At 35.4% G+C, this 26,987-nt stretch overlaps 1 protein-coding gene across 1 annotated transcript in view; it reads left to right on the plus strand.

Annotated features, from left to right (window-relative positions):
• The window catches only part of LOC136035152 (nucleoporin Nup43-like), a 43,769-nt gene extending 18,087 nt beyond the window's left edge, over positions 1-25,682 (plus strand). The window contains exons 3-7 of the mRNA XM_065716708.1: positions 697-815; positions 10,147-10,298; positions 11,368-11,506; positions 16,348-16,470; positions 25,129-25,682. Coding sequence (XP_065572780.1) covers positions 697-815; positions 10,147-10,298; positions 11,368-11,506; positions 16,348-16,470; positions 25,129-25,295 — 700 coding nt within the window. The 3' untranslated portion in view covers positions 25,296-25,682. The remainder of the gene's footprint in view (positions 1-696; positions 816-10,146; positions 10,299-11,367; positions 11,507-16,347; positions 16,471-25,128) is intronic.
• The last annotated feature ends 1,305 nt before the right edge of the window (positions 25,683-26,987 follow it).

Below are 26,987 nucleotides of genomic sequence, written 5' to 3' on the forward strand. Positions count from 1 at the left end.
GTTGAAGAGTACTTAAGACGATTAATACTACTTTGTTTTGAATGGTTGCAACTTAATACTGAACACTTCTAAAACACCTTTCCACACAAAATCTAGTGTCATTTCGTATGTTCGATCACAATGTGCACATAACATGTGGCTGTCCGCCTACTGTATTCTGGAAATGTTCCCAATCCCTTTGAAAAAAGGTTCCTAGGACTCACCAAAATATCTTTTAGTTGTGTTGAATACTTTTCCAGAAATAACTTGCCATTTTATTGTCGTAACCGTACAATTATCGTACGAAAACACTGAAAGGCATATTTACAATGCTCATTGAAAATAAGGACTACTAACCTTTGAAAATATAGGGAAGAGACAATAAAATATCATAAAAAGACTGAATTTCGAGCAAATTAGAACTTATTAGTAGAAAAATTACGATCAAAAGTACATGTTATTAGTGTGTTTGATGTTTTCCATAACATTATGCACTATGTTCTCAAGTAAAAAATCTGAGTAAGCTCAAATTTCTTGTGATTCTGGCAATCAATGTAAATATATTATTAGGGTCAATCTTTCTGTAGTAAAGTTGAACTTATAAGTAGAAGAATGACGTTCAGCAGTAAATCCCTTTAGTATGTTTAATGTTTGACATTATGTTATATGAATCTGGTTGAAATTGTGAATCTATTATCATGATCATTCTTTGTATAGGTCCAAGAGTGTCCCTTGTACCGGATTTGCATCACTTGTTAATCATCTTGTGACAGTTGGTGAGGACTCTAGGATATGCGTAATTCAAGAAGATCGACATCGTCCTATTAGAGAATTTAGTAAGTCTCTTAGTCATATGAAATAACTACTGTCAGCTGTTAATCGGATTGACGTAACAGGATTACATGTGAAACTAAAAACTAATATTTCAACTCAATGTTATCAAGATAAGTCGTGACCAGAGAGCAAAATTGTCCTACTGCTCATCCAAACTTCATTTCGAGAAAAACTGAAATGAAAAATGAAATCGTAAATTATATAATTACCAAAATATGGTGTCTGCCGTTAAGTGAAATGTTTCTTTTTTTAGATTGGTTTCATTCAGCTATTGACTAAGTCTAGTTTAGAGATTATTTAACTAAAAAAATCGGACAAAACTATTATTTAGCATATTAAAACTATATTTTATAATAACAAAAAGAAAACAGCAAGGGGTTTGACTTCTGCCTTATAACCTGTTTTCTAGTGTCCTTCTTCTCTGAAAGAATTTGACCCCGAGGGATTTTTTTTAGTATTTTAATGAGAACAGTTAAGGATATTCTAGACTAAAACTCCACTGATTCTGAGATCTTACGCGTTCCATTCAACATGTTCTGAGAAACACCCCTCATTCTATGCGAGATTCCACCTGTTATTTCTTGGTATCCTACTTGTTCTGTTTCTTCATAACTTTAACCAAACAAAGAGGAATGTTTTTGTTTCTGTTTTTATGTAGAATGTTTGTGTGTGTGTTCCGAAACACACACACAAGTTTGCACAAAAAAATTAAAAAATGAAGTAATGATGACAAATATCACGCTTGCAATTGGTGGTATTATTAATAGCACCTCCAACCTCCTTATTATTGCCCACCTTATTATTAATTGTAGCTCCGTTCCTATCTTTAACTGGGACATTTTACCATGCCAGTACATTCATTCACTGTTATACCATCTTGCTGCATCTTCCATATCTTCGGAAATTTTACTCACGGCCTCCACTTGACACAATACGTTGGTTCCCAAAGATTACAGCTTCAAAAGGTAGCTACACGTTCCAATCTGTTTTGTGCCACATGATTTTAGCATTTTTTTTTTTGCTTATTTTCAATCCAAGTTCTTTAAATGTAACACCCGCTACAAACAAAAACTGCATATGAAGGTTGTTTTACACTAAACATTGATTCGGTACATGTGGCGAAATTATGTTAAATATATGGCGTATTCGGATTAGTTTTGGATTCACACAATATGTTGATTCCCAAAGATACCTCTTTCTCTAAGCACTAGCTGTTGTAGTGTGACACTGTTTCACGATTGCAACTCAGTCAGGTTTTGCTTAGTTTAGGTACACTATACTCAAATTTGTAAACATGATATTTACTTGTGTGACTAGCTGATCTTGAAAGTATTCGCAGTAAGCTGGATTTTAACAGGCTAATTAATTTGACTATAGTTAAGCCATAGTTAATCATAGTAAAAACTCGGTAAAAGATTTCAAGACAGGAGCAAATGAAAGTTCTTCAGCATGTACTCTCAAACATTTATAGTTTTGCATAATAACGCTAAAATAGGAAACAAGAAGAAGGGGGGGGGGTCAATAGCCGATTTCTGGCACTCGACTTTTAGACATTTCAAAAAAAAACAAAAATTTCGAGTAATATGAAAGTGTTAAATTAAACATGGTATGATTATCTTAATATAGTCCTTTACTACCACCTGCTCTTTTGGTTCCAATGTGTGGTCCTTTTCTAACACCTTGCATTTTTTACGTTGTTAATGACAAATACGGAACGCCAGATCTAAAATTTTAAAGGGCATTAAAGCGAATTTTGCAGTTTAAAATCATCATTCAGTATGTATTTCTGTGTTCCTGAAAGTCTCAACTTGATGCCCAAAGCTATCTCAAGATATTGTAAATACACCGTTTCGTAACCTAGCAACACATAGGGTCTTGATTTATATCACTAGTTAGTTATGCATAGATTATAAGTCGCATAGGAGTTATGGTGCAGGAACGTTTAAGAAGATCTTAGAAAAAATTGTTTACCCACGTCACCTTCTCTCCTATAGAAAATTTGAGATCTGCCCGGATTTTGTTTGAAATTAATTTACATAGGTAGCATGATTTTTTAGGAAGGTAGTGGGCGGGAAGATATAAAAAGTAGAATAGACAGGGCGCGGTGTGTTTTTTGTTGTTGTTGTTGTTGAAACAAGTTTAGAAAGACTGTAAGATAAGTCTTAGAACAAAGAATTTGATTCTAGCAACCTTCGATGTTTTCAGCTGTAAATTATGGTTATGAATGGCAGAGGCCTTGGAAAGTTATGGCAGACATGGCAGATATTTTTCATAAGGGATTGTCTAGGGATGTTCGCTTGAAATATATAAAAAAACTAACAAACTAAATAATATAATAATAAAATAATAAAATGTCTGGTTGGCATATGCGAGTACGATCTCGTCATTGATGACATGGTCTCTCCAACTGATCCTTAGAATCCGGTGAAGATTGTTATTTTCAAAGGCGGTAAGACGTTTATCCTGTTCCGCCGTTAGCTCTGTGAATTCTATAGAGTAACTCAGGACAGAAAAAAATTGATCTGGAACCGTCCGAGTTTCAGCCTCTGTGAGCATACTGTGGAATTCCCAAAAGGTAGAAGTCTCTGGAACGCTGTGCTGACTAGTTGTACAATGGTAATACTTGTTTTATGCTCCTTTTCAACATAATAGTCACTCCCCTGACAATACACCCCCCCTTTATGGACACATATATAACCCTAAATAATATATTTGTTTGTTGTTCTTTATTATTTTATCATTCTATTTATTATTTTATTCTTTGTTATGTTTATTGTTTGCTACAAGAAAAACATGTTTCAATCCCACCTTCTTAGTGGATGATGAAAAAAGTTAAGATGGTTAAGTCTGGTTTTATGGATGCTATGTCAAACAAAAATTTAGGAGTCCAGCTGAGACCAAGTTCTTATAATTATAGAAATCAGAAGGAAAACAATTTAATAAGAGGTAATTTCAGTAAAAATAAACCGTCATCTTTTACTTGCATTACAAGAGTACCCATGAGCTGATATATGAAACCACTATAATCAAAAGTATTTCTCCTGAACGGAATGCTGGGAATTTTTGTATTTTCCCTCTGAACGGATACTTTGTTTGGTTTTTCATTATAATTTTTTTTAGGAGTGATTGTTTTTATCAAGTTGTCACTTTGAAAAAGATTTAATTTTCTAGAGTTATGAAGATAACTTCGAAGACCACACTGCCTTTCCATGACGAAAGTAAAACAGTTCAAAATAGGGATGATACCTTTTTATTGACAGTGAAATATAAAATTATTTAACTGGATATTTCGAACACATATACAGTGTTCATCATCAGCAGTAAAACTAAAAGACATGAATAAAAATAAACAAAATTTATACCTAATAAACTAATTACATATAGTTTATTGCTCTTATTTTTTTTTAAATTAAAAAGTTTTTTAGAAAATCTTAATTTTTGGGGAGGGGATTTAAAATTTACAATAGAATTAGAAGAGGATAATAAACTTCCTTTTCTGGACGTCCTTCTTTTAAAAAATGAAAATAGTCTGGATTTTAAGATTTACAGAAAACCTACTAACAATAACAGATTTTTGTCGTTTTTCTCCGGTCATGCTCGCCAAGTAAAAATTGGTTTAATCATATCTTTAAATCACCGCATTTTTAGAATTTGTTCTCCAAAATTCATTGAGGAGGAATTATTGTTGTTAAAAGAGATTTTAATAAGTAACCATTATCCGGGTTGGTTAATTGACCAGACTTTTTCGAAAAGAAGGAAAAATTTTTTTGAATGTTCTGACGATATTCTGGAAACAACAGAAAAGAAAGATATTTTTTGTTCTCTACCATATGTTCCAGGTTTGAGTGAAAAACTTAAAAATAATTTTACAAAATAATGGTTTAAAGGTAGCTTTAAGAGGTAGTAATATTTTGGCTAGTTTTTTAAATTCTGGAAAGGATCGGACTTCCGTAGAGCAACAAAGTGGGGTTTATAAAATTCCATGTATTTGTGGAAGCTCTTATGTGGGACGTACTAACCAGAATTTAAAAACGAGATTGCTACAACATCATAATTCCATTTCATCGTCTTTAAAGCCAAATACCAAACCTGAAGATTTCACGTCGGCCCTCTCGGAGCATATCTTTAATTTTCCAAATCATTTTATTTTGTTTGAAAATGTTTCTTTGATTTCTAGGGACCAAGGTTTAAAGCAAACTTTCAGGGAAACAATTGAAATTAAAAAAATTCTATTCAAGAATAATTCCATAAACAGAGATACAGGTGAATTTGGATTGAACTCAATTTATGATAATTTACTGAGGTCAAATAAAGTAAATATCACCTCACCTAAGAGCTATGACCTCTGTCCACGTAATATGTCAGTTAATTCTAATGAACCGGAACCGAAAAGGTCAAAGAGATTTGCCTCGGCTGTTGCATTGAAAAAAATAAGAGCAATAAACTATATGTAATTAGTTTATTAGGTATAAATTTTGTTTATTTTTATTCATGTCTTTTAGTTTTACTGCTGATGATGAACACTGTATATGTGTTCGAAATATCCAGTTAAATAATTTTATATTTCACTGTCAATAAAAAGGTATCATCCCTATTTTGAACTGTTTTACTTTCGTCAGAGTTATGAAGTATAAAGGCGTCGAAAATATTGGCATGCGATCTTATTGAAAATTCTTTTATTAGATACATCATGTCAGAGAACCCTACCATAGAGGTTTCAAGCCTAAATCTTCAAAATGTGTTATGATGTATCTAATTAAGGATTTTCAATAAGATCGCATGCTTTTTCGGGGGTGTTTCCCCTTTTTTCAAAAATCCGGCAAGCCTTCTCAGATTTTTGGTTTTGGGTGGGTAACAATAAATTGAAAGAATTTCATATATTTAGAATCACCTAAAAAGCTTATACTGCCAGTGTAACAATTGTCAATATAATTCCATTTTTAGTTTTGGTGAATATTGCTCAAAGTCACTTTTTACTTCTAGTTTTTTTTTATCACAAGCTATTTGATAAGATTCTCTGATGACGAAGTTTTTTTTGAACCTGTTCATTTTATTTAGTTGAATAGGACAATAAAAATAAAGAGGGTTAATTTGATACCTGGCTAGTAAGTTTAAATTTTGTTGTTCTTTCGCTACTCAATTTTTTTTTAATTTCTGAATATATAAGGGATTGAAGTTCGAGAGGGGGGGGGCAATTGTTCTGTTTTGAAAGAGGTACATTTTACATGGCCGTTATAAAATCAAGACGTGATATCTATGCAGGCAGGATGATTTTTGAGTATCTCTACTCCTTCTGTAAACTATTCTAAGGCGTAGACAATTGCTTAAAGACAAGTCTACATCTGTTATAACCTACCGAAGTAATAAATCTTTCTGTAATTTTGGTTCGAGTTTGATTTTCTTTTAAGATTAAATGCACAATAATTAAATAGATTATTGATGAAATTAATTGATCCCTCAACCAGGAATTCTTGTGATTTAAAATTTACTGTATTTGTTCATTTTCCATGAAATTTAATTGCTGTTTTTATTTGAAAGTTTTTTTTCCTGGAATTATTAAAAAATAAACTTATTCCTACCAAAAAATTTCCTGAAGTATATTCACTGTCACCCAAACACCACTGATATTTTGGCATTTGCCCCCCCCCCTGAAAAATTTTCTGCCGGTGCCCTTGACCAGTTTTCTTCTTTTCTAAACAAATGAATAAAATCTCAAACTTTTCTATCTTCACCTCCAATAGTTACGACCCTTCACGACTCTAACACTTACATAGTCTACACTTAAGCGTTTTTATTGCACTTGGTATTAACCGGTTAATTCGGAAAAATAGAAAAATGAAGTATTTTTAACTTACGAACGGTTGATCAGATCTTAATGAAATTTGATGGTTGGAAGGATATCGTGTCTCAGAGCTCTCATTTTAAATCCCGACCGGATCCAGTGACATTGGGAGGTGGGTGGGAGGGGGAAACCTAAAATCTTGGAAAACACTTAGAGTCGAGGGATCGGGATGAAACATGGTGGGAAAAATAATCACAAGTCCTAGATACATGATTGACATAACCGGAATGGATCCGCTCTCTTTGGGGTAGCTGGGGGAGGGGTGTTAATTCTGAAAAATAAAAAAATGAGGTATTTTAAACTTATGAACGGGTGATCGGATCTCAATGAAATTTGATATTTAGAAGGATATCGTGTCTCAAAGCTCTTATTTTAAATCCCAACCGGATCTGGTGACATTGGGGGAGTTTGGGGGGACCTAAAATCATGGAAAACGCTTAGAGTGGAGGGATCGGGATGAAACTTGGTGGGAAAAATAAGCAGAAGTCTTAGATATGTGACTGAAATAATGGGAACGGATCCGATCTATTGAGGGGGAAGGGTTGATTCTGAAAAATTAGGAAAAATGACGTATTTTTAACTTACGAAGGAGTGATTGGACCTTCATGAAACTTCATATTTAGAAGGACCTCGTAAGTTAAAAATCTTATTGTAAATCTCAACCGGATCCAGCGTCCACCTCGTAACTCAGATCTCTTATTGTAAATCTCAACCGGATCCAGCGTCATTGGGGGACAGTTGGGGGGGCGGAAGTCTTTGAAAATACTTAAAGCAGAGAGATCACGATGAAACTGGATGGGAAGAATAAAAACAAGTCTAAGATACGTGACTGACATTACCGGACCGGATCCGCTCTCTTTGGTGGAGTTGGGGGGGTGATTCGGAAAAATGAGTATTAAAAAATGAGTAAAAATGTATTTGTAGCTTACGAACGGGTGACCAGATCTTAATGAAATTTGATATTTAGAAGGATCTTGTGCTTTAAAGCTCTTATTTTAAATTCAGACCAGATCCTGTGACATTGGGTGGGAGTTGGAGGGGGAAACCGGAATTCTTAGAAGACGTGAAAATTGGGGTATTTTTATCTTACGAATAGGTGATCGGATCTTAATGAAACTTGATATATAGAAGGATCTTATGTCTCAGATGCTCAATTTTCGACTCGAATTGAATCTGGGGACATAGGGGGTTGGAGGAGGGAAACAGAAATCTTGGAAAACACTTATAGTGGAGAGATCGGGATGGAACTTGATGGGAAGAATAAGCACAAATTCTAGCTACGTGATTGACATAATTGGAAAGGATCCGTTCTCTTGGGAGGGGCGGGTGTGTGTGTGTTAATTTGGAAGAATTAGAAAAATTGAGGTATTTTTGACTTAAGAACGGGTGACCGGATCTTAATGAAATTTGATATTTAGAAGGAATTCATGTCTCAGAGCTCTTATGTCAAATCCCGACCAGATCTGTTGACATTGGGAGGAGTTGAAGGGGGAAATCGGAAATCTTGGAAAACACTTAGAGTGGAGGAATCGGGATGAAGCTTGGTGGATAGAATAAGCAAATATCCTTGATACGTGATTGACGTAACCGTACTGGATTTGCTCTCTTTGGGGGAGTTGGTGGGAGGGGTTCAGTGCTTTGGAGAGTTTGGTGCTTCTGGACGTGCTAAGACGATGCAAATTGGTAGGCGTGTCGGGGAGCTGCACAAATTGACTTGATAATGTCGTCACAAGTGCCATATTAGCTCTTAACTCTTGTTTAATTTTAATTATCTATCGTAATAGCCATGTACACACACACAGTGATTGAATTCTTAGAATCGGTATCGGAAAATTTTTCAGTTAAGAGAGGGAGGGTAACTAAAGCCAGATAAAAATTAGTTTTTAGGTCATTATTGGTAACAGTTAAGGTTTGGGACTATTAAAGCAAGCACTGAAAAATTCTAAACACTAGTTTGAAACCATAATAAATACTTACTTATCTCATTTCTAGTGTTGCATTGCTTCACTTTACCAACCCCCTCCCCCTGATGGATAAATATTTACCCCACTTTATATATTTCCATATTTTATATATCATGTTTTACAAAAAAAGTGAATCCAAACTTTTTTCCTAAGGGAACGCTGCTCAAGCAGCGAAAAGGTGTATTTCTATTTTAAAATAGAATGGGAATGCATAAAATGGGTTGTTTCTTTGCTTATTAGAGGGGAGGAGTGGGATAAAGTGAAACAATGTGCCTTTAGAATTTAAATAAGTAAGCATTTATGGTTGTTCTAAAGCAGTTTTCGGTTGTTTTTTTTTCTTCGTAAAGTAATCTCAAGGCCTGAGCCATTACACAATATTTTTCCTGGAGAATATAATTCCAATCCATTGCAAGGGGGTTGAAACGAAATGAAACTGCTGATATTTCAATCAGAGAAAAAAATATTCCCTTCTTAATTGTTCTGCTGATTACGTATTACGCATATATAACGTTAAATCCTTCCAAATTGTCATTTCGTAACGATGTGCATAAGAAATATCTAGGTAAAAAAGGGGATTATGGGAATATTCCTTATGCCAATTTTTTTTGGGCTAAATACATTCTAAGACCGCCCTGTCTATACATGATGTACGGCAAACAGAAAAAAAAGTATAATTACAAAAAAATAATGAGAAAACGAGGGTGATATCAACCAGTGGACAGAAAAGAAGCGAAAAGGACAAAAGTAGAGGACCTCCGCCAAGCTGTCTTTAGTGCTGGAAAAAAACTTGTTTTTTAAAATTATATTCAAGCAGAGCAGAAGAAATAATCTTTTTGGTTCTGGGTTTCAGTTCTGGATTAACTTCTTTTGTGTTACAGACTAGCCTACACTGTGTAGCAGTAACTGAAGGAAACTTCAGTGATGAAAAGGTCAAGGTCCAACCGGTGAGATCCAGGTCAAGTCAGTAAGGAAAAAAGCAATGTTAAGAAATCTATAGAAATTGTATCATCATAAAGCGTTCATATTTTGTTTCGAATTATTGTTAAAGGGAAATCTTTTTCAATATAAAGAAAAACAAAGACGCTAAAGACACCTAAGGCGCTCAAAAAATTTTTTCCCTTTGGACAATAGCGAATGCGAAAACATGGTAAGCATTACTATTCAAAAAAAAAATTGTTTTCGAAACAGCATGGTCGCTTGGGTGTGTTCACTTGACAAATAGTATCATCCGCATTCGGAACATAGCTTAAAAACGCTCCATTCATTGTTTCTTCTCTCTTCTTTAGACCAAGCGGTTGATTCTATGTTTCTAAATAACAAAGCTTGTGTTTTTTCTCTCTTTCTATTCTTTATTCCAGGTTTTTTTTGATATTGTATTAATAAATAAGTAAATTTGTGTTTTGGATATGTTTGTGTTAATTATTTTAGGTTTTGCTGAATTTGTTGTGGATAAATTAATCCTAATCCTTTACTGACAAGAAACCCTTTTTGTTTAATGTGCCTGTTTTGTATTGCTTTCCTTTTTAGTTTCATCGGATCTATGCTCAATTTCTTGCATCATCGCTGCTGGGGAATCCACAGTACTCACTGGAAACAGTCGAGGATTGATGAATATTTGGGATGTTCGGTCAACTGATGGGAAAGCCGTTGAAACCTTTATGCTTATGGACCAGGAAGAAGTAAGATTATCGTAGGAAATTTACAAATAGATTGCAGGGTTTATACATATTCAAAGATATTATATTTTGTTCTTTTTGTTGTTGTTTTTTAACTTATCATCTGTCTGTTTTTATTGTAAGCAATTTGTGACTCTACTACCAGGAATATTAACAACTTGCTCTCCTATTAACTTCCAATTCCATTTACATCCTTATTTTTTGCCTCTTTCCACGCCAACTGGGGCAACCTCTTTTTCTTTTTTTTTGTCCCAGATGAATGACCACCTGAGACTGGAGCGGTTGCACCCACTCCCCCTTTACTCCATTATATTTAAAACTGTAATCTTAAATTTTTCCCATGGAGCTCTTATCTCCGTTAAATTCCTTCTTTTAAGCCCTTCTCACACCATTTGGGTACGACCTGCTTTTTATTTGGCCCCAGACGGATGGCTAAAAACCACGATTCTAGGCAGACTATCGTGCTTCAACCGTAAAACGTGACCTAGTCATCTTAAGAAGAAATATTTTATTTTTCCTTCCTTTTCTATCAAAGAAAGCGAAACGGAAAGACAGAGCAGACATTTTGGCAAGGACCTCCTCCATGTCATCCTCATTGCTCAACCCACAAAAAAAATCTTTGAAGCGAATTCTATCCGGACAGAGGCAACTCTAACAATTTTTGTTAGAGTTTACTTCAAAAGGTTTGGGTTGTATCTTTTTTTGCATTTTTGTGTGTGTGTGTGTGTGTGTGCTGAGCAATTGAGGACGGCTTGAAGGAGGTACTTGCCCAAATTTGGATCGCTTTTTTCCAACTGGCTGGAAACTATCCTCGTTTCTTACTTCTTTTTTTTTTATATGTTCGTCGTTTTTATCAAAGGTCATAAAGCCAGTGTGGTCATAGAACGTATTTTCGTATTTAAACCATAACCGAGGAAAAAATTAAAATAAATTCAACTTTGAGAAATCTAGTCTTGCTGGCAGAAGATTGTGAAGTTTGTTTCGTTTCATCGAGAATTTCAGATCAAATCTAGAAAATTAATGCCGCGAACCCAAATTGTTAATTGATTTTTGAGGAAGGCTATTTTTGTAGGTCAATGCAACATGTATCGGCAGACATCCTACACAAGGTCATGTGATTATTGTTGGTCATAGAGATGGCTCGTTATCTGTGTGGGATTTACGTAAACTTGACACTCCAGAGGCAGTATTAGCTGGTGACGATACTGCAGGTATTTCATGAATTTACTTGCTTTATTTTTCATGTCGAATGTAACTACGGAATTTTTTTCACACGGTTTTTAGGGAGGGGGTGGGATAAGCAAACTGTTGTGGTAGAAATATACAGAGGTGCCCAAAATATGGCTTGCATAGGAGTCAAAAACAGTAACTTATCATTAGGAATGATTTTACTAGTAAATATTTCTAAAAATGCTTACATGAAAATATGAGAAACAGTGTTGAAACACATCCACAAATTTATGTTTTGTAGCTAAGCCTGACTTAACTTTCTTGGCGCTAAATTGTTTTATTATAGGCAGCGCAATGCCGTCGCCTAAGTCAAGAGCGATATGGCTTCAATATATATTTTTTCTTTTCTCTAGATCTTTTCCTATGGAAGGAGCTGTTGTAGTAACTTCGGAGAGGCTCATTCGATTGAAAATTAAAACTTCTAGGCCCCTTTTTAAGAGTCAGAATTGATAGGAGGGAACCAAGCCCCCTTTCGCCATTTTTGCTGCCCTCCCCGCCCAGAAAAATCAGATCAAAATTTTGAGATAGCCATTTTGTTCAAAACAATTGAAAGTTCCAAAAACTATGCTTCTGGGGGTGATATACCACCCCTCGCCACAGCCCCTGGCAAGGGTCGTAAGTCATGCAAGTTGCCAATTTTTTTTTTTATATGTGGTTTGTTATTGGTAAGGGGGGCATGTTTGATCCTGGGTCTTCAAAAGAGCTAAGGGTATGAAGGTGAAGCTTTCAGAGAATGTTGAAGGGGATATTGAGTTAAATAAAAGAAACAGTATGTGCAGGCATGCTGTCAAAAGGTCGGCTCATAGATACTTCAGGGACAGCTGAAGGCATTCAGTTGAAACCTTCACGCCTAGTACTACAACTGCTACCACCTCTACTGCTACTACTACTATTATTATTGAACTAAATCAAAGTAGTTAAGTGCATTCAGGTTGTCAATTTGGCATAAATGCAATATCTCAGGAACAGAATAGGGTATTAAGTTGAAAACTGCAGGGAAAATTAATTTGGATGTAAAACTAAATCAAAAGGTGTTGTATTCAACGAGATGGTTTGACTAATTCAGTTTATTTAGAAGCCAACCGATCTGCAATAAAAATGACACACATAAACATCAAGCAAAGCATTACAGGCGGCGCAAGGTAAGCACAAAAGGTAATAACAAAAACAAACGATAAGTATACAACAAAAGGTACTACGTGCATACGGGTTCTCAAAAGAGAGTTTCAGCAATATCTCAGGAACGGCTAAGGGTATTAAATTAAGACTCTTAAATCTATCGCAACAACAACTACTACTACTGCTGCTACTACTACTACAATTGAAATGACTTGAAAGAGTTTAAGTGCATCCAGGTTGTCAAAATGGCATAGATATAATATTTCAGAAACAGAATAGGGCATTAAGTTGAAACTCTCAGGGAAAGTTTAGGGGGATGTAAATCTAAAGCAAAAGGCACTATATATATTCAGATCGTCCAAAGGGCGTCTTTCCAATATCCCAGGGATAGCTAAGGGTATTACGTTGGAACCTTCACGGCGTTTTTTTGGGGATGTTAAACTAAATCTAAAGACACTATGTATATCCCTGGAATGGAAGAGGATATTATTGTTAAAGTTCAGGGAATGTTGAGGTTGATGTTGAACTGAATCAAAACAAACTACATGCACGCAGGCTGCCAAAGAGGCGTACTATTAATATCTCAGGAACGGCTTACGATACTAATTTGAAACTAACGAGACTAATGCTACTAGTACTACGTGACTGCGACTAATTGCGACTGCAGTTACTTGTGACTGTTACTATTAGTGACTTCGACCGCGACAACTCATTTTTGCTTGTGATGCTACTGCACTATTTGCAACAGCGACTAGGAACACATGTGACTGCGACTAATTAAGACTGTCAGAGTGACTATTTGTCTTTGCAACTACAACTACTAGTGTCCGCAACTGCGACTACCTTTAACTTTGACCGTATCTTCTTGCCACTACTACTATTAATATTACTGCTACCTCTACTGCTAATATTGAACTAAATCAAAAGAGTTTAAGCGCTTTAAGACTGTCAAAATGGCATAGATGCAATATCTAGGAATGGAATAGTTTGTTAAATTGAATGTCTCTGGGAAAGTTGAGTGGGGTATAAAACTAAATCCAAAGGCACTTGTGTGTATGTAGATCTTAATAACGGTGTCTATGCAATATCCAAGAGAAATCTAATAGTATTACGTTGGAACTTTCAGAGCATGCTGTTAAGGATTTTAAACTAATCGTAAGAGACTATGTGTGTCCAAGTTTTTCCAACCGGCATATCTGTGATATCTCAGAAACGGCCACGGGTGCTAAGTTGAAACTTTCAGGTCACATTGAAAATTTTTTTTAATTACATCGAACACACTATATGCATTCAAGGTTGTCAACAGGGTATACCTGCGTCGTCTCAGGACTTGCTAAGGGAATGAAGATGAAACTTTCAGGGCATATTTAGGGGATGGTCGTATCAATCCTTGTCTTTATTACAAGTTGTAACATGATGGGTGTTAGAATTTCTCAAGCCCTATAGAACCCCAAAGATTTTGCAGATTTTCAGCCCAGTTTTTTTTATAATATTCCCCGTCTCCATCCATCCAAAGCACCATAGTACAACTATCATTAAAATTTGTTATAAAATTTGATCCTAAATATAAATACTAAGCCATAATCTTGATTTTAAAGAAGAAAAACCAAAAAAAGAAGATTTTAAAACGCTCTTTTATTAACAAATAAAAAGACTATGTCTTAAAACCGAACGGAGATTATTAAACAAAAAAAAACAGATCTTTCACAAAAAAGTGTTTTTAAAAAAAGTGAAAAGATACACTAAATCAAAGATGAGCAGAAATAAAGTCAAGTAATAATTCAAGGCAAAAATGACCATAAATCACTGTCCATGAATAAATGAAACCAAAAACGAACATAAATCAGAGGCAACGCTATAGCGTTGCCAATAGTAAAGAGACATAAGGCTTCAGTGTATTATTATTTATTTATTATTCAGTTTTTTTCTAGAGGGACTTCACATGGAAGGGACGATCGTATAAACTTCGGAGGGGGCTCATTCGTTTGGAAACCAGAAGTTCTAGTGCTGTTTTGAAGAATGAAACGTAATCGAAGGGCAACCAGCTACCGCACCCCCCCCCCCCCCCATACAAACTCTTTTCCCACAAATTTGTGGGATAAAGATTTTTTTATAGCTATTTTGTTCAGAATAGTCCAAAGGTCAAATAACTATAACTCCTGGGACGACAGAACCCCCACAGCCTGCAGGGCAAAAGCTGTAAGTTATGCAAGTTGCCCGTTGTTGACATATAAGGTTTTTGTGGAAGGGTTGGTCTTATAAAGTTAGGAGGACGCTGATTCGATTGGAAATTTGAAAGTTTTAGTTTTCTTGTTTAGAGCCAATAGTGATTGAAGGGCAACCAGTTCCCCTCCCAGGTCTTTGTTTGCCAAATGCATTAAATCAAAATTTTGAGATAAGGTTTTTATATAAGGAGTGGCCGTATAAACTTTGGAGGGGGCTCATTTGATTAGAAGCCGAAAGTTCTAGTACCATTTTAAAAAGTCAAAAGTGATCGAAGGACAACCTTACATGCTCTTTTTCCCAAAATGTATTAGATCAAAATTTTTAGTTAGGGATTATCTTAAAAAGAGTCCAAAGATCAAATATTTATGTCTCCAGGGTTGACCCCCCTCCCTCCGCATCTGAGGCAAGTTCTATAAGTCATGAAAGTTGTCCATTGTTAATAAGGGTATTTATTGGAAAAGAGGGTATGTGTGATCCTGGGTCTCCATTTTAAAAAGTCAAAAGTGATCGAAGGACAGCCTTACATGCCCCTTTTCCCAAAATGTATTAGATCAAAAATTTTTACATAGCAATTATCTTCAAAAGAGTCCAAAGATCAAATATTTATGTCTCCAGGGTTGACCCCCCCCCCTCCGCATCTGAGGCAAGTTCTACAAGTCATGCAAGTTGCCCATTGTTAATAAGGATATTTATTGGAAAAGAGGGTATGTGTGATCCTGGGTCTCCAGAAAGGTTTAGTGTATAAGGATGAAATTGAAGGAAATATGTAGACGGATGTCGAACACAGTAAAAATACACTATGTGCTTGCTGACTGTGAAGGGGGAATATCAGCAATATCTAAAGAACGACTTAGGGTATAACAGTCATAGCAAATATAAAGACAGCAGGTACTATTATAAATGAATAGATGGACGACTAAAATGAAATTGAATATTCAACTTGAACTTAAAACAAACAAAAATCACTACAAAAGGTAGTTTGAGTACTAACCCCATCCCCAAACCGTAAAAGTCTAAAGCCTACTTCGTCATTTGCGCTTGACTAAAAATGAATTATATGAAAAATATTTTCTTTTATATTTACAATATTGAAAAATAAAAACTACAGTGAAATAAAATCTTGAATGTCGGGGCTTTTAAAAATATTTTATGCAAGCAGATTCAGATGACATCGGTATAAGTCAGACCTAGACACAGGCATTGGAAACAAATTGACAAAACTTTGTTTCTACAATAGCCCTTTCTAAGATTTGACTATAAATATTACCTTGCTACCTAAAAATATTAAAGAAATGTTGCAGAGTATAGATATGGGTTAAGCGGAACCTTATGGGGCTCACCACTGAAGGGTTTTTTGAGGGAAGAGAAGTTTGAGAGAAACACAAAAGTGTATTTTGGTTAAGAGCATCCAAATTTTTTAGGGATGCAATTCGAATCAATTCTAAGGAGAAATCAAACATGTTACTTTTATTTACAGTCAATGAACTTCATTTTAATGAAAATTATCCCAACCATCTTGTAACTTGCACAGAAGGGGGTGACTTGTGGCATTGGGATGTTTCTGCAGCTGGTGGAAGACACACTGGTGTCTCATTTCAAGGTAAGTTGTCAAATTTCATATATTTGTATCTGTTGACCCAATAATGTTGTGTTGGATATTAATAACTCAGGTTATATCTATTAGCAACTTCTTAAAGTTAGACTAAGATTAAGTTCAAGCTATTTTTCCGTTCTGAATGAAACTGAAGAAATAATGAGATAAAACAAATATGGAGGTATAAAAATCGACAATTCTAATTTTTGGCAAATAATTTTATTTTATTTAATTTATTTCACTTAACTTTCTTTTAGGTTGTAAACTATGGTAATCTCCCCCAATGTCAACATTTCATTTTTGATATAAACACTACTAAAATTAGCTTTTGATTTAAACATATTTTTTTTCTCAGATTTTATTTTTCAGTTTGTATCCGTGTGGAAAGCTTAAACTTTTTCTATTTAAGCTTTGTGATTTCGAAGATTATTCAAATTGTAGCTTATATTTTGGCGCATAAAGGAAAGTAAATGTAGATTACAAACCTGTTGTAAAACACTCGGCACATGGAAGCTATGTGGAATGGAGAAATTTCTGTAGACAGTGATTAAGTAGATACTAAGTGAATATTTTGATTATATGACCGTCTTTAGGGAAATAGAAGGAAAAAAATAATCTAACTTACTCAAAAATCTCTTTGATAATAATAAAGACGAGCTAAAAATCAATATTTTAACCTTAGCTTCCTCACTTCCAAAAAGTTCACTTATTTAGACAAATTTTATGTACATTAAAAAATGTAGATTGTAGGCTATTTCAAGTTATGCCAATCTCTAACGGCTGAATGGTATAGTGCTCTATATCGCCAATATACTGAGTATTGGCCAATTCACCAATCTATTGAAAGCATGTTTGAGTCTCAGGTATTGCCTCCTGCTAAGAATCTTTTCATACTGAAGACATATCATGTATACCGGAAGTGCTCGCAGAAACTAGCATGATTGGCTTTTCACAAGAAGCGTGGCTAAAAAGTGTTTTCAGCTGGGGAGCAAGAAAGTTTGAGGATCGTGGGTTTATCTTTGGATGTGTTTTCCAGCATAATTTGGCATCTTTAGAATAGTAGCAGATTTTGCTACCTTACCAAATAGGCAGTCTTGATAGCTGATAGTAATGCTAAGATAGTTTTGTAACGAATAAACTTGAAATCCCTGGCTACGAGAAGAAAAAGTATTTGTCCAAAAAAAAAAAAACAAAAAAAAAAAACAGTGCTTCAGCTCAAATTATTAAAACTCAAATAGACTATTTCTTTTGAGCTTTAATTGATAACGGTTGGCAATTTACTTTTTTATTTTGCTCTATGGTTATAAATAATCATTTATTACGGTTTCGTTTGATATTTATGTATGTTAATTACAACAATAATTACACAAGAAACGCGATACCATTGCTGCTTTAAAATGGAACACCATGGGTGACTATTAATTTGTTTATTAGTTTATTATATTATTTGTTTATTATATAATTTGTTTATTATAAGCTTCAATTCACCTATCGATGGCAACATTAGGGTCAATGATGCAGTATCTTTTAGTGCGGGATTTGGTTAGCATGACCTTAATAATTAAAATATTAATTAGTTGAATTTGTGTAACCAAATTAATCCTGAAATATCGTAATATCAACTCCTAAATGTGGTAATTCACTCCCATTTACTACTCGCTATCTCTTTGATAAGCTTTCTCTTGGCCAGAAAAATCAAGTCAGAATTATAGATACATAAAAACAAGGAATTGGAATAGTTCCCCAAACAAAAGGGGGGAAATCCATGAGATAGTATAGATTTATATTTAATTTAGATGTAAGATATGTGCTATTGGTCAAGTGAGGGGTCACATCTTTAAAAAAATCATATACATTTGGTGGCACACATCACGGTTAATCTGAGGGGATGTGGCGTAGTGGAAAGCATTCCAAGTGTAGCCTGTTGTATACCAACAGGGCCATAATGGGCAACTTGTCTGAGTTTAGTTATTCTACCTAAAAAATTCCTGAGTATTTAGCTAAGAATAAAAATTTGCTGTTTCTCGTTATTGTATTTTCTCATTTATTAATCTGAGTACAAATTGTTTAAGTTAAAATTAGAGTAATTATAATAAAAAATTGACAATAACGTAATTAAAGCTGCGTTCCTTTCTCAAAGTTGTGCCCTTTCTTTTATTATTCTGAATAAATAATTTCCTTTTGCTAGAATTAGCCTAGTATAAAATGAAAAGAACTTAACAAAAAAAAAAAACGACAAGAAAAGTAAATTGTCATCATTCAAAAGAAGCAATGTTGCAATATATACGAAGACTTTTGAGGATAATTAAAAATAAAAAACGATTTTTGGGTTTTTCGACTGTCGATAATGGCGGTTGTTTGAAGAAACGAGTTCTTTCAGGGTTTCAAGACATGACAGGACACTCGGTATACTCCAAACATGTACATGGTCACAAAATTGTTGGCAATGACCTAGTGTACAAATTGTCGTGGGACGTATCAAAAGTGTTTATTGACGACTAATCCCTTTAACATGGACCAAACTTTAATTACTATATTGGTTATTAACAAAAACTGGCATTATGGCTTTCAATATATATATATATATATATATATATATATATATATATATATATATATATATATATATATATATATATATATATATATATATATATATATATATATATATATATATATATATATATATATATATATATATATATATATATATATATATATATATATATATACATATATATATATATATATTTATATATATATTTATATATATATGTATATATATATATATATATATATATATATATATATATATATATATATATATATATATATATATATATATATATATATATATATATATATATATATATATATATATATATATATATATATGGCTTCGTGCCACACCAACACCTAGTTGGTGGGGGCGCTTCGCGCTCCCCAAGCCCCCCCGCGCGCGTAAGTCGTTACACGCCATATTAGTTACGCGCCATTGTAGTTGTGTCACTGTGTCCCACCTGTGAATATATATATATATATATATATATATATATATATATATATATATATATATATATATATATATATATTTAACTACGTAAAACTTGCGAATATACAACATTCTTCGCTGTCCCATTGTCTGTGCATATAAATAGATTGTCAGGTTTACCGACTCTTGAACATGCAACATGTACTTGTCCATGGTAAAAAAAAATCCGTATTCAGATCTATACCGCATGTTTCTAATGATTGCCCTTGAGCTTTGTTGATGGTGATTGCTAATCGAATATTCCCTGTGTCCCCGTCGTCATTTATATATCCCCCCCTATGCCCTTCCGGCGTCCCCGCTGTAGTTGTGTCCCGGTCGTCATTTATATTCCCTGTGTCCCGGTCGTCATTTGTGTTCTGGTGTCTCGGTCTGTAATTTTTCTTCGAGTGTCCCGGTCGTCATTTATATAACCTGTGTCCCGGTGTCGCGGTCGTCATTTGTGTCCCGGTGTCCCGGTCTGTAATTTCTCTTTGAGTGTCCCGGTCGTCGTTTATATTCCTTGTGTCCCGGTGTCCCAGTCTATAACGTCATAAAGTCTTCAATGGCTCTGGTGGTGCAGCCAGTTGAGGAAGTTCAACTTTTCCTGAGGCGCAACATATCCCCATTTTTTCTCCATTAAATTTCGAGGCCTTGCAATAGGGACAAATTTTAGACATAGTCCCGATTTGAACACATCTACTCAAGGTATGATCATCGACTGGGCTGTACCTGAATGCCAGGCGATAATTTTGACGTTGCTTTTGTGACTCCTCGACACACTTTCTTTTAGCATTATCTCTTTGAGCCACAAGCATGTTTTCACGTTGTTTTTGTGATTCCTCGGCACCCTTTCTTTTGGTATTATCTCTTTGAGCCGCAAGTCTGTTTTCACGTTGTTCTTGTGATTCCTCGGCATGATTTTTTTCGGTAATTTCTCTTTGAGCCTCAAGCCTGTTTTCACGTTGTTCTTGTGATTCCTCAGCACGCTTTCTTTTGGTATTATCTCTTTGAGCCCCGAGCTTGTGTTCACGTTTTTCTTGTGATTCCTCGGCAAGATCTTTTTGGTAATTTCTCTTTGAGACGCAAGCCTGTTTTCACGTTGTTCTTGTGATTCCTCGGCTGTTTCTTCTGCCATTGTAGGATTTATACATATAACTAGTGGCTAATTTTTATTCCCCTTCACATATCCGAATAAAACCAAAATTGGAACATGATCAACTAGGAAACGTTGAAAAGTGTCACAAATGGGAAAAAGTTAGAAGCAACCCCCACAAAAAAAAGATCGTCTTGTTGTTTATTTCCTATAGACAGCATGCTTTTTTTTGTTAGAGCAAGAAATTAACTTTGTTTTGCGAAAAAAAAAATAAGCCAGTAAAAAGAACCAAACATCATTAGAAATTTGTGCGTCGTTAAACACCGCGAGACGCGCGCACCTGTGAATAATTTTGCTCTATTGTTTATTAAAGGAATTTTAGCCAACTCCTTATGAATTCCTGAAAAAGTGTTAAATGATAGAAATTATACCAACTTAGGTAAATGAGAAAATCATTATCTAAATTGTTTGAGTTCATTTTCTTTTGGTATTTTAAAGTCAAAGCCCTGGAATAGCCCTTGGCTTTGTATGTTCACAAGGATATTTCAAAGAATTTTATATTTCTCCTGAAGAAGAAGCAATCCAGAACTAATCAGAGGCAATCCTATAACATTGCCTATAGTAAAGGCTGTAAGGCTCCAATATTTTATAATTCTTTTTCCATAGGCACTTCATATGGAAGGGGTGGCTGTATAAACTTGGCAGGTGGCTCATCTGATTTGAAATCGTAAGTTCTAGTGATATTTTCAAGAGTGAAAAGTGATCAGAGGACAACAACCCCCCCCCCCCCACACGCTCTGTTTTCTCCAAATGCATCCAATAAAAACTTTGAGATAGCCATTTTTCTTCAAAATCGCTTGTTCAAGATCACGTAACAATGCCCCCGGGATTAGCACAACCCCCAGAGCCCGCGGGTAAGCATTGTAAGTAATGTCCCGGTGTTATATAAGGTTTTACGGTAGGGGTGGTCGTATAAACTTAGGAGTAAACTCATTTAATTAAAAATTGAAAGTTTTCTGCCCTTTTTAAGAGTCAACAGTAATGGGAGGGCAACTATCCCCCCCCCATGCCATCTTTTCCCCGAATGTACCCGATCAAAACCTTGGGATAGCCATTTGGTTCAAAATAGTCTAAAGATCAGATAACAAAGCTCAGGGGTCAACACAACCCCCGTAGAGCCCGGGGTCCAGTGTTGTAAGTTATGCCCCAGGGGTATATAAGTTTTTATGGCAATTGGTAATAGCGGCCGCCATTTCTATCCGTCTGTCGATCTGTCTGTCCCGGTTTTACTAGTTTGGGCTTTTCCAAATAAGCTGGGACGATGAAATTTGGCAGGCGTATCAGGGACCAGACTAGATTAAATTAGAAATAGTCTTTCTCCGATTTGATCATCTGGGGGGGGGGTGGAGGGGCGGTTAATTAGAAAAAATGAGGTATTTTTAACGTATGAACGGGTGATTGGATCTTAATGAAATTTGATATTTAGAAGGATATTGTGTGTCAGAGCTCTTATTTAAAATCCCTAACGAACCCGGTAACATTGGGGGGAGTTGGGGGGAAACCTAAAACCTTGGAAAACGCTTAGAGTGGAGAAATCGGAATGAAACTTAGTGGGAAAAACATCACAAGTCCTAGATACGTGATTGACATAACTGGAGTGGATCTGCTCTCTTTGAGGAGTTAGGGAAGGGGGGTTAATTTTGAAAAAATGGAAAAAATTAGGTATTTTTAATTTACGAACGATTGATCAGATCTTAATGAAATTTGATGTTTAGAAAGACCTCCTAACTCAGACCTCTTATTTTAAATCCCAACCGGATCCAGTTTCATTGGGGGGAGTTGGGGAGAAGAGGTGTAAATCTTGGAAAACGCTCAGAGTGGAGAGATCGGGATGAAACTTGGTGGGAAGAATAAGCACAAGCACTAGGTACGTGATTGACATAACTAGACTGAGATCGTTCTCTTTGGGGGAGTTGGGGGGCCTAATTCGGTAATCCAGAAAAATTAGAAAAATGTGGTATTTTTAACTTACGAACGGGTAATTGGATCTTAGTGAAATTTGATATTTAGAAGGACCTTGCGTCTCAGGGCTCTTATTTTAAATCCTGACCGGATCCGGTGACATTGGGGGGATTTGGAGGAAGAAACCGAAAATCTTGGAAAAGGCTTAGAGTGGAGAGATCGTGATGATACTTTGTGGGAAGAATAAGCACAAGTCTTAGATACGTGGTTGACATAACCACGCTGGATTGGCTCTCTTTGGGGGAGTTGGGGGGAGGATAATTCTAACAAATTAGAAAAAAATGATAAATTTTTAACTTAGGAATGGTTGATCAGATCTTAATGAAGTTTGATATTTAGAAGGACCTCGTGTCTTAGAGCTCTTATTTTAAATCCCGACCGGATCCGGTCGGGATTCTTGGCTCTTCCAAACTCGTCACAAGTGCCATATGAGTTCTTGGCCATTGATTATGTAAGGGGTGGTCGTATAAATTTCTTGAGGAAGCTCACTTGACTGGAAATTGAAAGTTCTAGCTCCCCTGTGAAGAGTCAAAAGAGATCGGAGGGCAAATAGCCTCTCCCCCCCGTGACGCCCTCTTTTTCCATGCGTCTGATTGAAATTTTGAGATAGCCATTTTGTTCAATATAGTCCAAAGATCATATAATAATGCCTACGGAGTTGACAAAACCTCAAGAGCGCGGGATAAGAATTGTAAATTTTGCCCGAGAGTGTATAAGGTTTTTATAAGAGGGGTAGTCGGATAAAATTTGGAGGAAGATAATTTTTGATTGGAAATTGAATGTTCTACCCTCCATTTTAAGAGTCAACAGTAATATTAGGGCAACTAGCCCCTCCCCACGCCTTGTTTTCCCCAAATGCATCCGATCGAAATTTTAACAGCAATTTTTTCCTCGTCCAAAGATCATATAAAAATGCCTCCAGTGTTGACAGAACCCCCAGTGCCCGGGGGTTAGGATTTACTTATGTCTGAGGGCATATAAGGTTTTTATGGAAGGAGTAATAGCATAAACTTTGAAGGAGGCTCATTTGATTGTAATTCTAGTTCCCTTTTAAGAGTCAAAAGTGACCAGAGGACAACTATCCCCCCTCCACACCTTTTCCCCCCAAATTTATCCGATCAAAATTTCTAGACAGCCATTTTTTTCAAGATTGTCCAAAGATCATATAAGAATGCTTACGAGATTGACACGACCCCCCCCCCCCCGAGCCAAGGGGCAACGGTTGTAAGTTATAGCCCGGGGGTATATAAGGTTATAATGGAAGGGGTGTCAAAATAGTCCAAAAACAATATAAAAATGCCTCCGGGGTTGACACGAATCCTAGGAGCCCGGGGCCAAGGGTTGTAAGTTATGCAAGCTTTCGATTGTTAACATATAAGGTTCTTATGGAAGAGTTAGTCGTATAGACTTCGGAAAAGACTCATTCGATTTGAACTCCAAGTAAATATTTACTTTATCAAGAGTTTAGAGTGATAGGATGACAACTATCCCCTCCCACTGCCTTTTTTTTTACAGATGTTTTCGATCAAAATTTTGAGATAGCTATTTTGTTCAAAATAGTCCAAACGTCACTTGACTATGGTCTCGGGTTTGACAACAAACCCCTCCCCCATCCCTCCGGGCAAGGGCTGTAAGTTATGCTGATTAACTTATAGCCCTTATGTATTAACTAGTTAACATATAAGGTTTTTATGGAAGGAGCTCATTTGATCAGAAATCTAAAGCCTACTGCGTCATTGGCGGCTTACTGAAGACTACATGTGTCATTGAAAGAACTACTAAAATTAAACTGAATATTTGATGTATAAAGATGTTAATTGCTGAAAGCTCATCAATTCAAGATTTTATTTGACTGTAATTTCATTTTTATTTCCAATGTTGTAATAAGTACAAAATGAAATATTTCTAATATAAATCGTTTTCAGTAACGCGCCAACGATGAAGTAGGCTTTGACTTTTACAGTTAGGAGAGGGGGCACAAAAATTCTTGTTTGTGGTTACTTTTGTTCGTTTTAAACTTGATTTGCATATTCAGTTTAAGTTTTATTCGTTCTAAATTTGTTTATTCATTTATGCTAGTACCTTTTGTATATTTGTTTGCTATGATTTTTATTTAGTTTCTGTTTGTTTTTGGTTTCATTTATTCTTTAATGGTCATTTTTGTTCGTTTTAGGCTTGAATTATTATATGAATTCATTTCTGCTAATCTTCAGTTTAATATGGCCTTGACTTTTCTTTGAAACTTCTTTTTCGGAAAGATTTTTTTAAATTAATTAATAAAAACTAGAAAATTATGGTGTTGAGCAGTTTTTTATTATTATTATTTTTTTTCCAGAAGTTAAATTGAAGAAAATCCATTCTGAAATGTAGTTGCACATATACTTTAAGCTCAAAAAGATAAGAAGAACAATTTGCAATAATGTGTAACGTTTTCCAGTTGAAATAAAAAAAAAATATTCTCCTGGCTGTTCGTAATGAAATTATCGTATCTTTTTGACTGATTTCCTTATTATTGTAGAGCATGAAGTTACACCTTGGCTTCAGGTTTCTACTGAGAATTTTAGCGTACAAGAGCTGCTACCCAATATCATTCTGGGTATTAATTCTCTATCGATAGCTGGCAGTCGAGTCATTTGCGGTACAGATGATGAAGCCATCTACATAGTCGATAATATAAAATTTTGAACTATTTTACATTTTGCTGGTAATTTTTTCTTTAAAATGTTTTCTCCGGCCTTATATATACACAAAATATTTCTAGTTGACTGTGATGGGTTTTGACACAATGCTCCGGTATTCTGGGGGGGGGGGGTGTCTTCTCTGACGCTATTAATTGTGTATCCTATGGTAAGGGGTAATAAGATTACGTTAGATTATTCATGTGCATAAATGTGATGTTTGAGTGTCTGTAAAAAAAAAAAATAATCGACATCGAAAGTCTTTATTTCAGTCATACTTTTCCTTAAGCCCCCCCTTAAAGTAAGAACTTTTTATCCTCTGATTTTAGTGTTGCCCTTGCTGGTGGGTGAAATCCCCAAGTTTCCAAAAACATAATAAAACAGTCTGAACTTACTTTAAATTGTATGTTATTTTTAGTGGCGAGTGGCGAGGAACAATTTTTTTTATAGCGATTCCAAAAATGTAGGTTTTTTTTTAACTTTACTCTCGCCAATTTATAATAAGCTAATGTGTCAAATGACGAACATTTTGCCATACAAAATTTACCCTCGGTGAAACTAGTTCTTGACCTCCTACAGACTAGGTAAGTAAATGCCACTGAGTTACAGTAAGTATTTGCACACTAGGAGGAAATCTTTTGGACGGCAGGTATAAAGAAAAGCCGTCGCTTGCACTCTGTGATTATTAAAATTAAATAAAACAAACAAGTTTTTTTTTAACTGCAAGTAAGGAGCGACATTAAAACTTAAAACGAACAGAAATTATTCCGTATAGTAAAGGGGTTGTCCCCTCCTCAACACCTCGCTCTTTACGCTAAAGTTTGACTCTTTGTCACAACTCTACTTTTTAAAACCCCTCGTCAATACCTCGCTCTTTACATTAATGATTGTTTTCATCCCAATGAATCACATGACCTCTGAATCACAAAGGCCGTAGAATAAATAGTTGAAGTTACTAAAAATAATTTTGTGTAAAGAGCAAGGTATTGTGGAGGAGACGAACCCCCCCCCCCTTATATGCATAATATTTCTGTTCGTTCTAAGTTTTAATGCTGCTCCTTACTTCCAGTTGAAAAAAAAAACTTTTTTTACTTATTTTCTCATTGTTTTTTTTTTATAATGTAAGAAAATCCTGCGCCCCCTTCATGGAAATTTTCTTCCCTCATGATAAATTCCTCCATGGAAAGAACCTCTTATGTAATCCCCTCCTCCGACCTACCCCCATCCCAACGCTAAAAAGTCCCCCTGAAAACGGCTGCACACTAATCAATAGCCATTACTAGATGTAAACAATGATCAAAGTTTGTAACTTGCAGCCCCTCCCCCGGGGACTCTGGGGGATTAAGTCGTCCCCATGCTGAAGAGAATGGCTATCTCAAAATTTTGATCCGGCGACTTTGGGGAAAAAATGAGCGTGGGAGGGGGCCTATGTACCCTCCGATTTTTTGTCGCTTAAAAAGGGTACTAGAACTTTTAATTTCAGTTAGAATGAGCCCTCTTACGAAACTATAGGACCACTGGGTCGATAAGACCACCCCTGGAAAAAAAAAAAACACGCATCCGTTATCGGTCTTCTGGCAAAAAAAAAAGAAATTCCACATTTTTGTAGATATGAGCTTGAAACTTCTACAGTAGGGTTATCGGATACGCTGAATCAGATGGTGTGATTTTCGTTAAGATTCTATAACTATTAGGGGGT

The sequence above is a fragment of the Artemia franciscana genome, chromosome 2 (assembly GCF_032884065.1).
Source record: "Artemia franciscana chromosome 2, ASM3288406v1, whole genome shotgun sequence".
NCBI lineage: Eukaryota > Metazoa > Arthropoda > Branchiopoda > Anostraca > Artemiidae > Artemia > Artemia franciscana.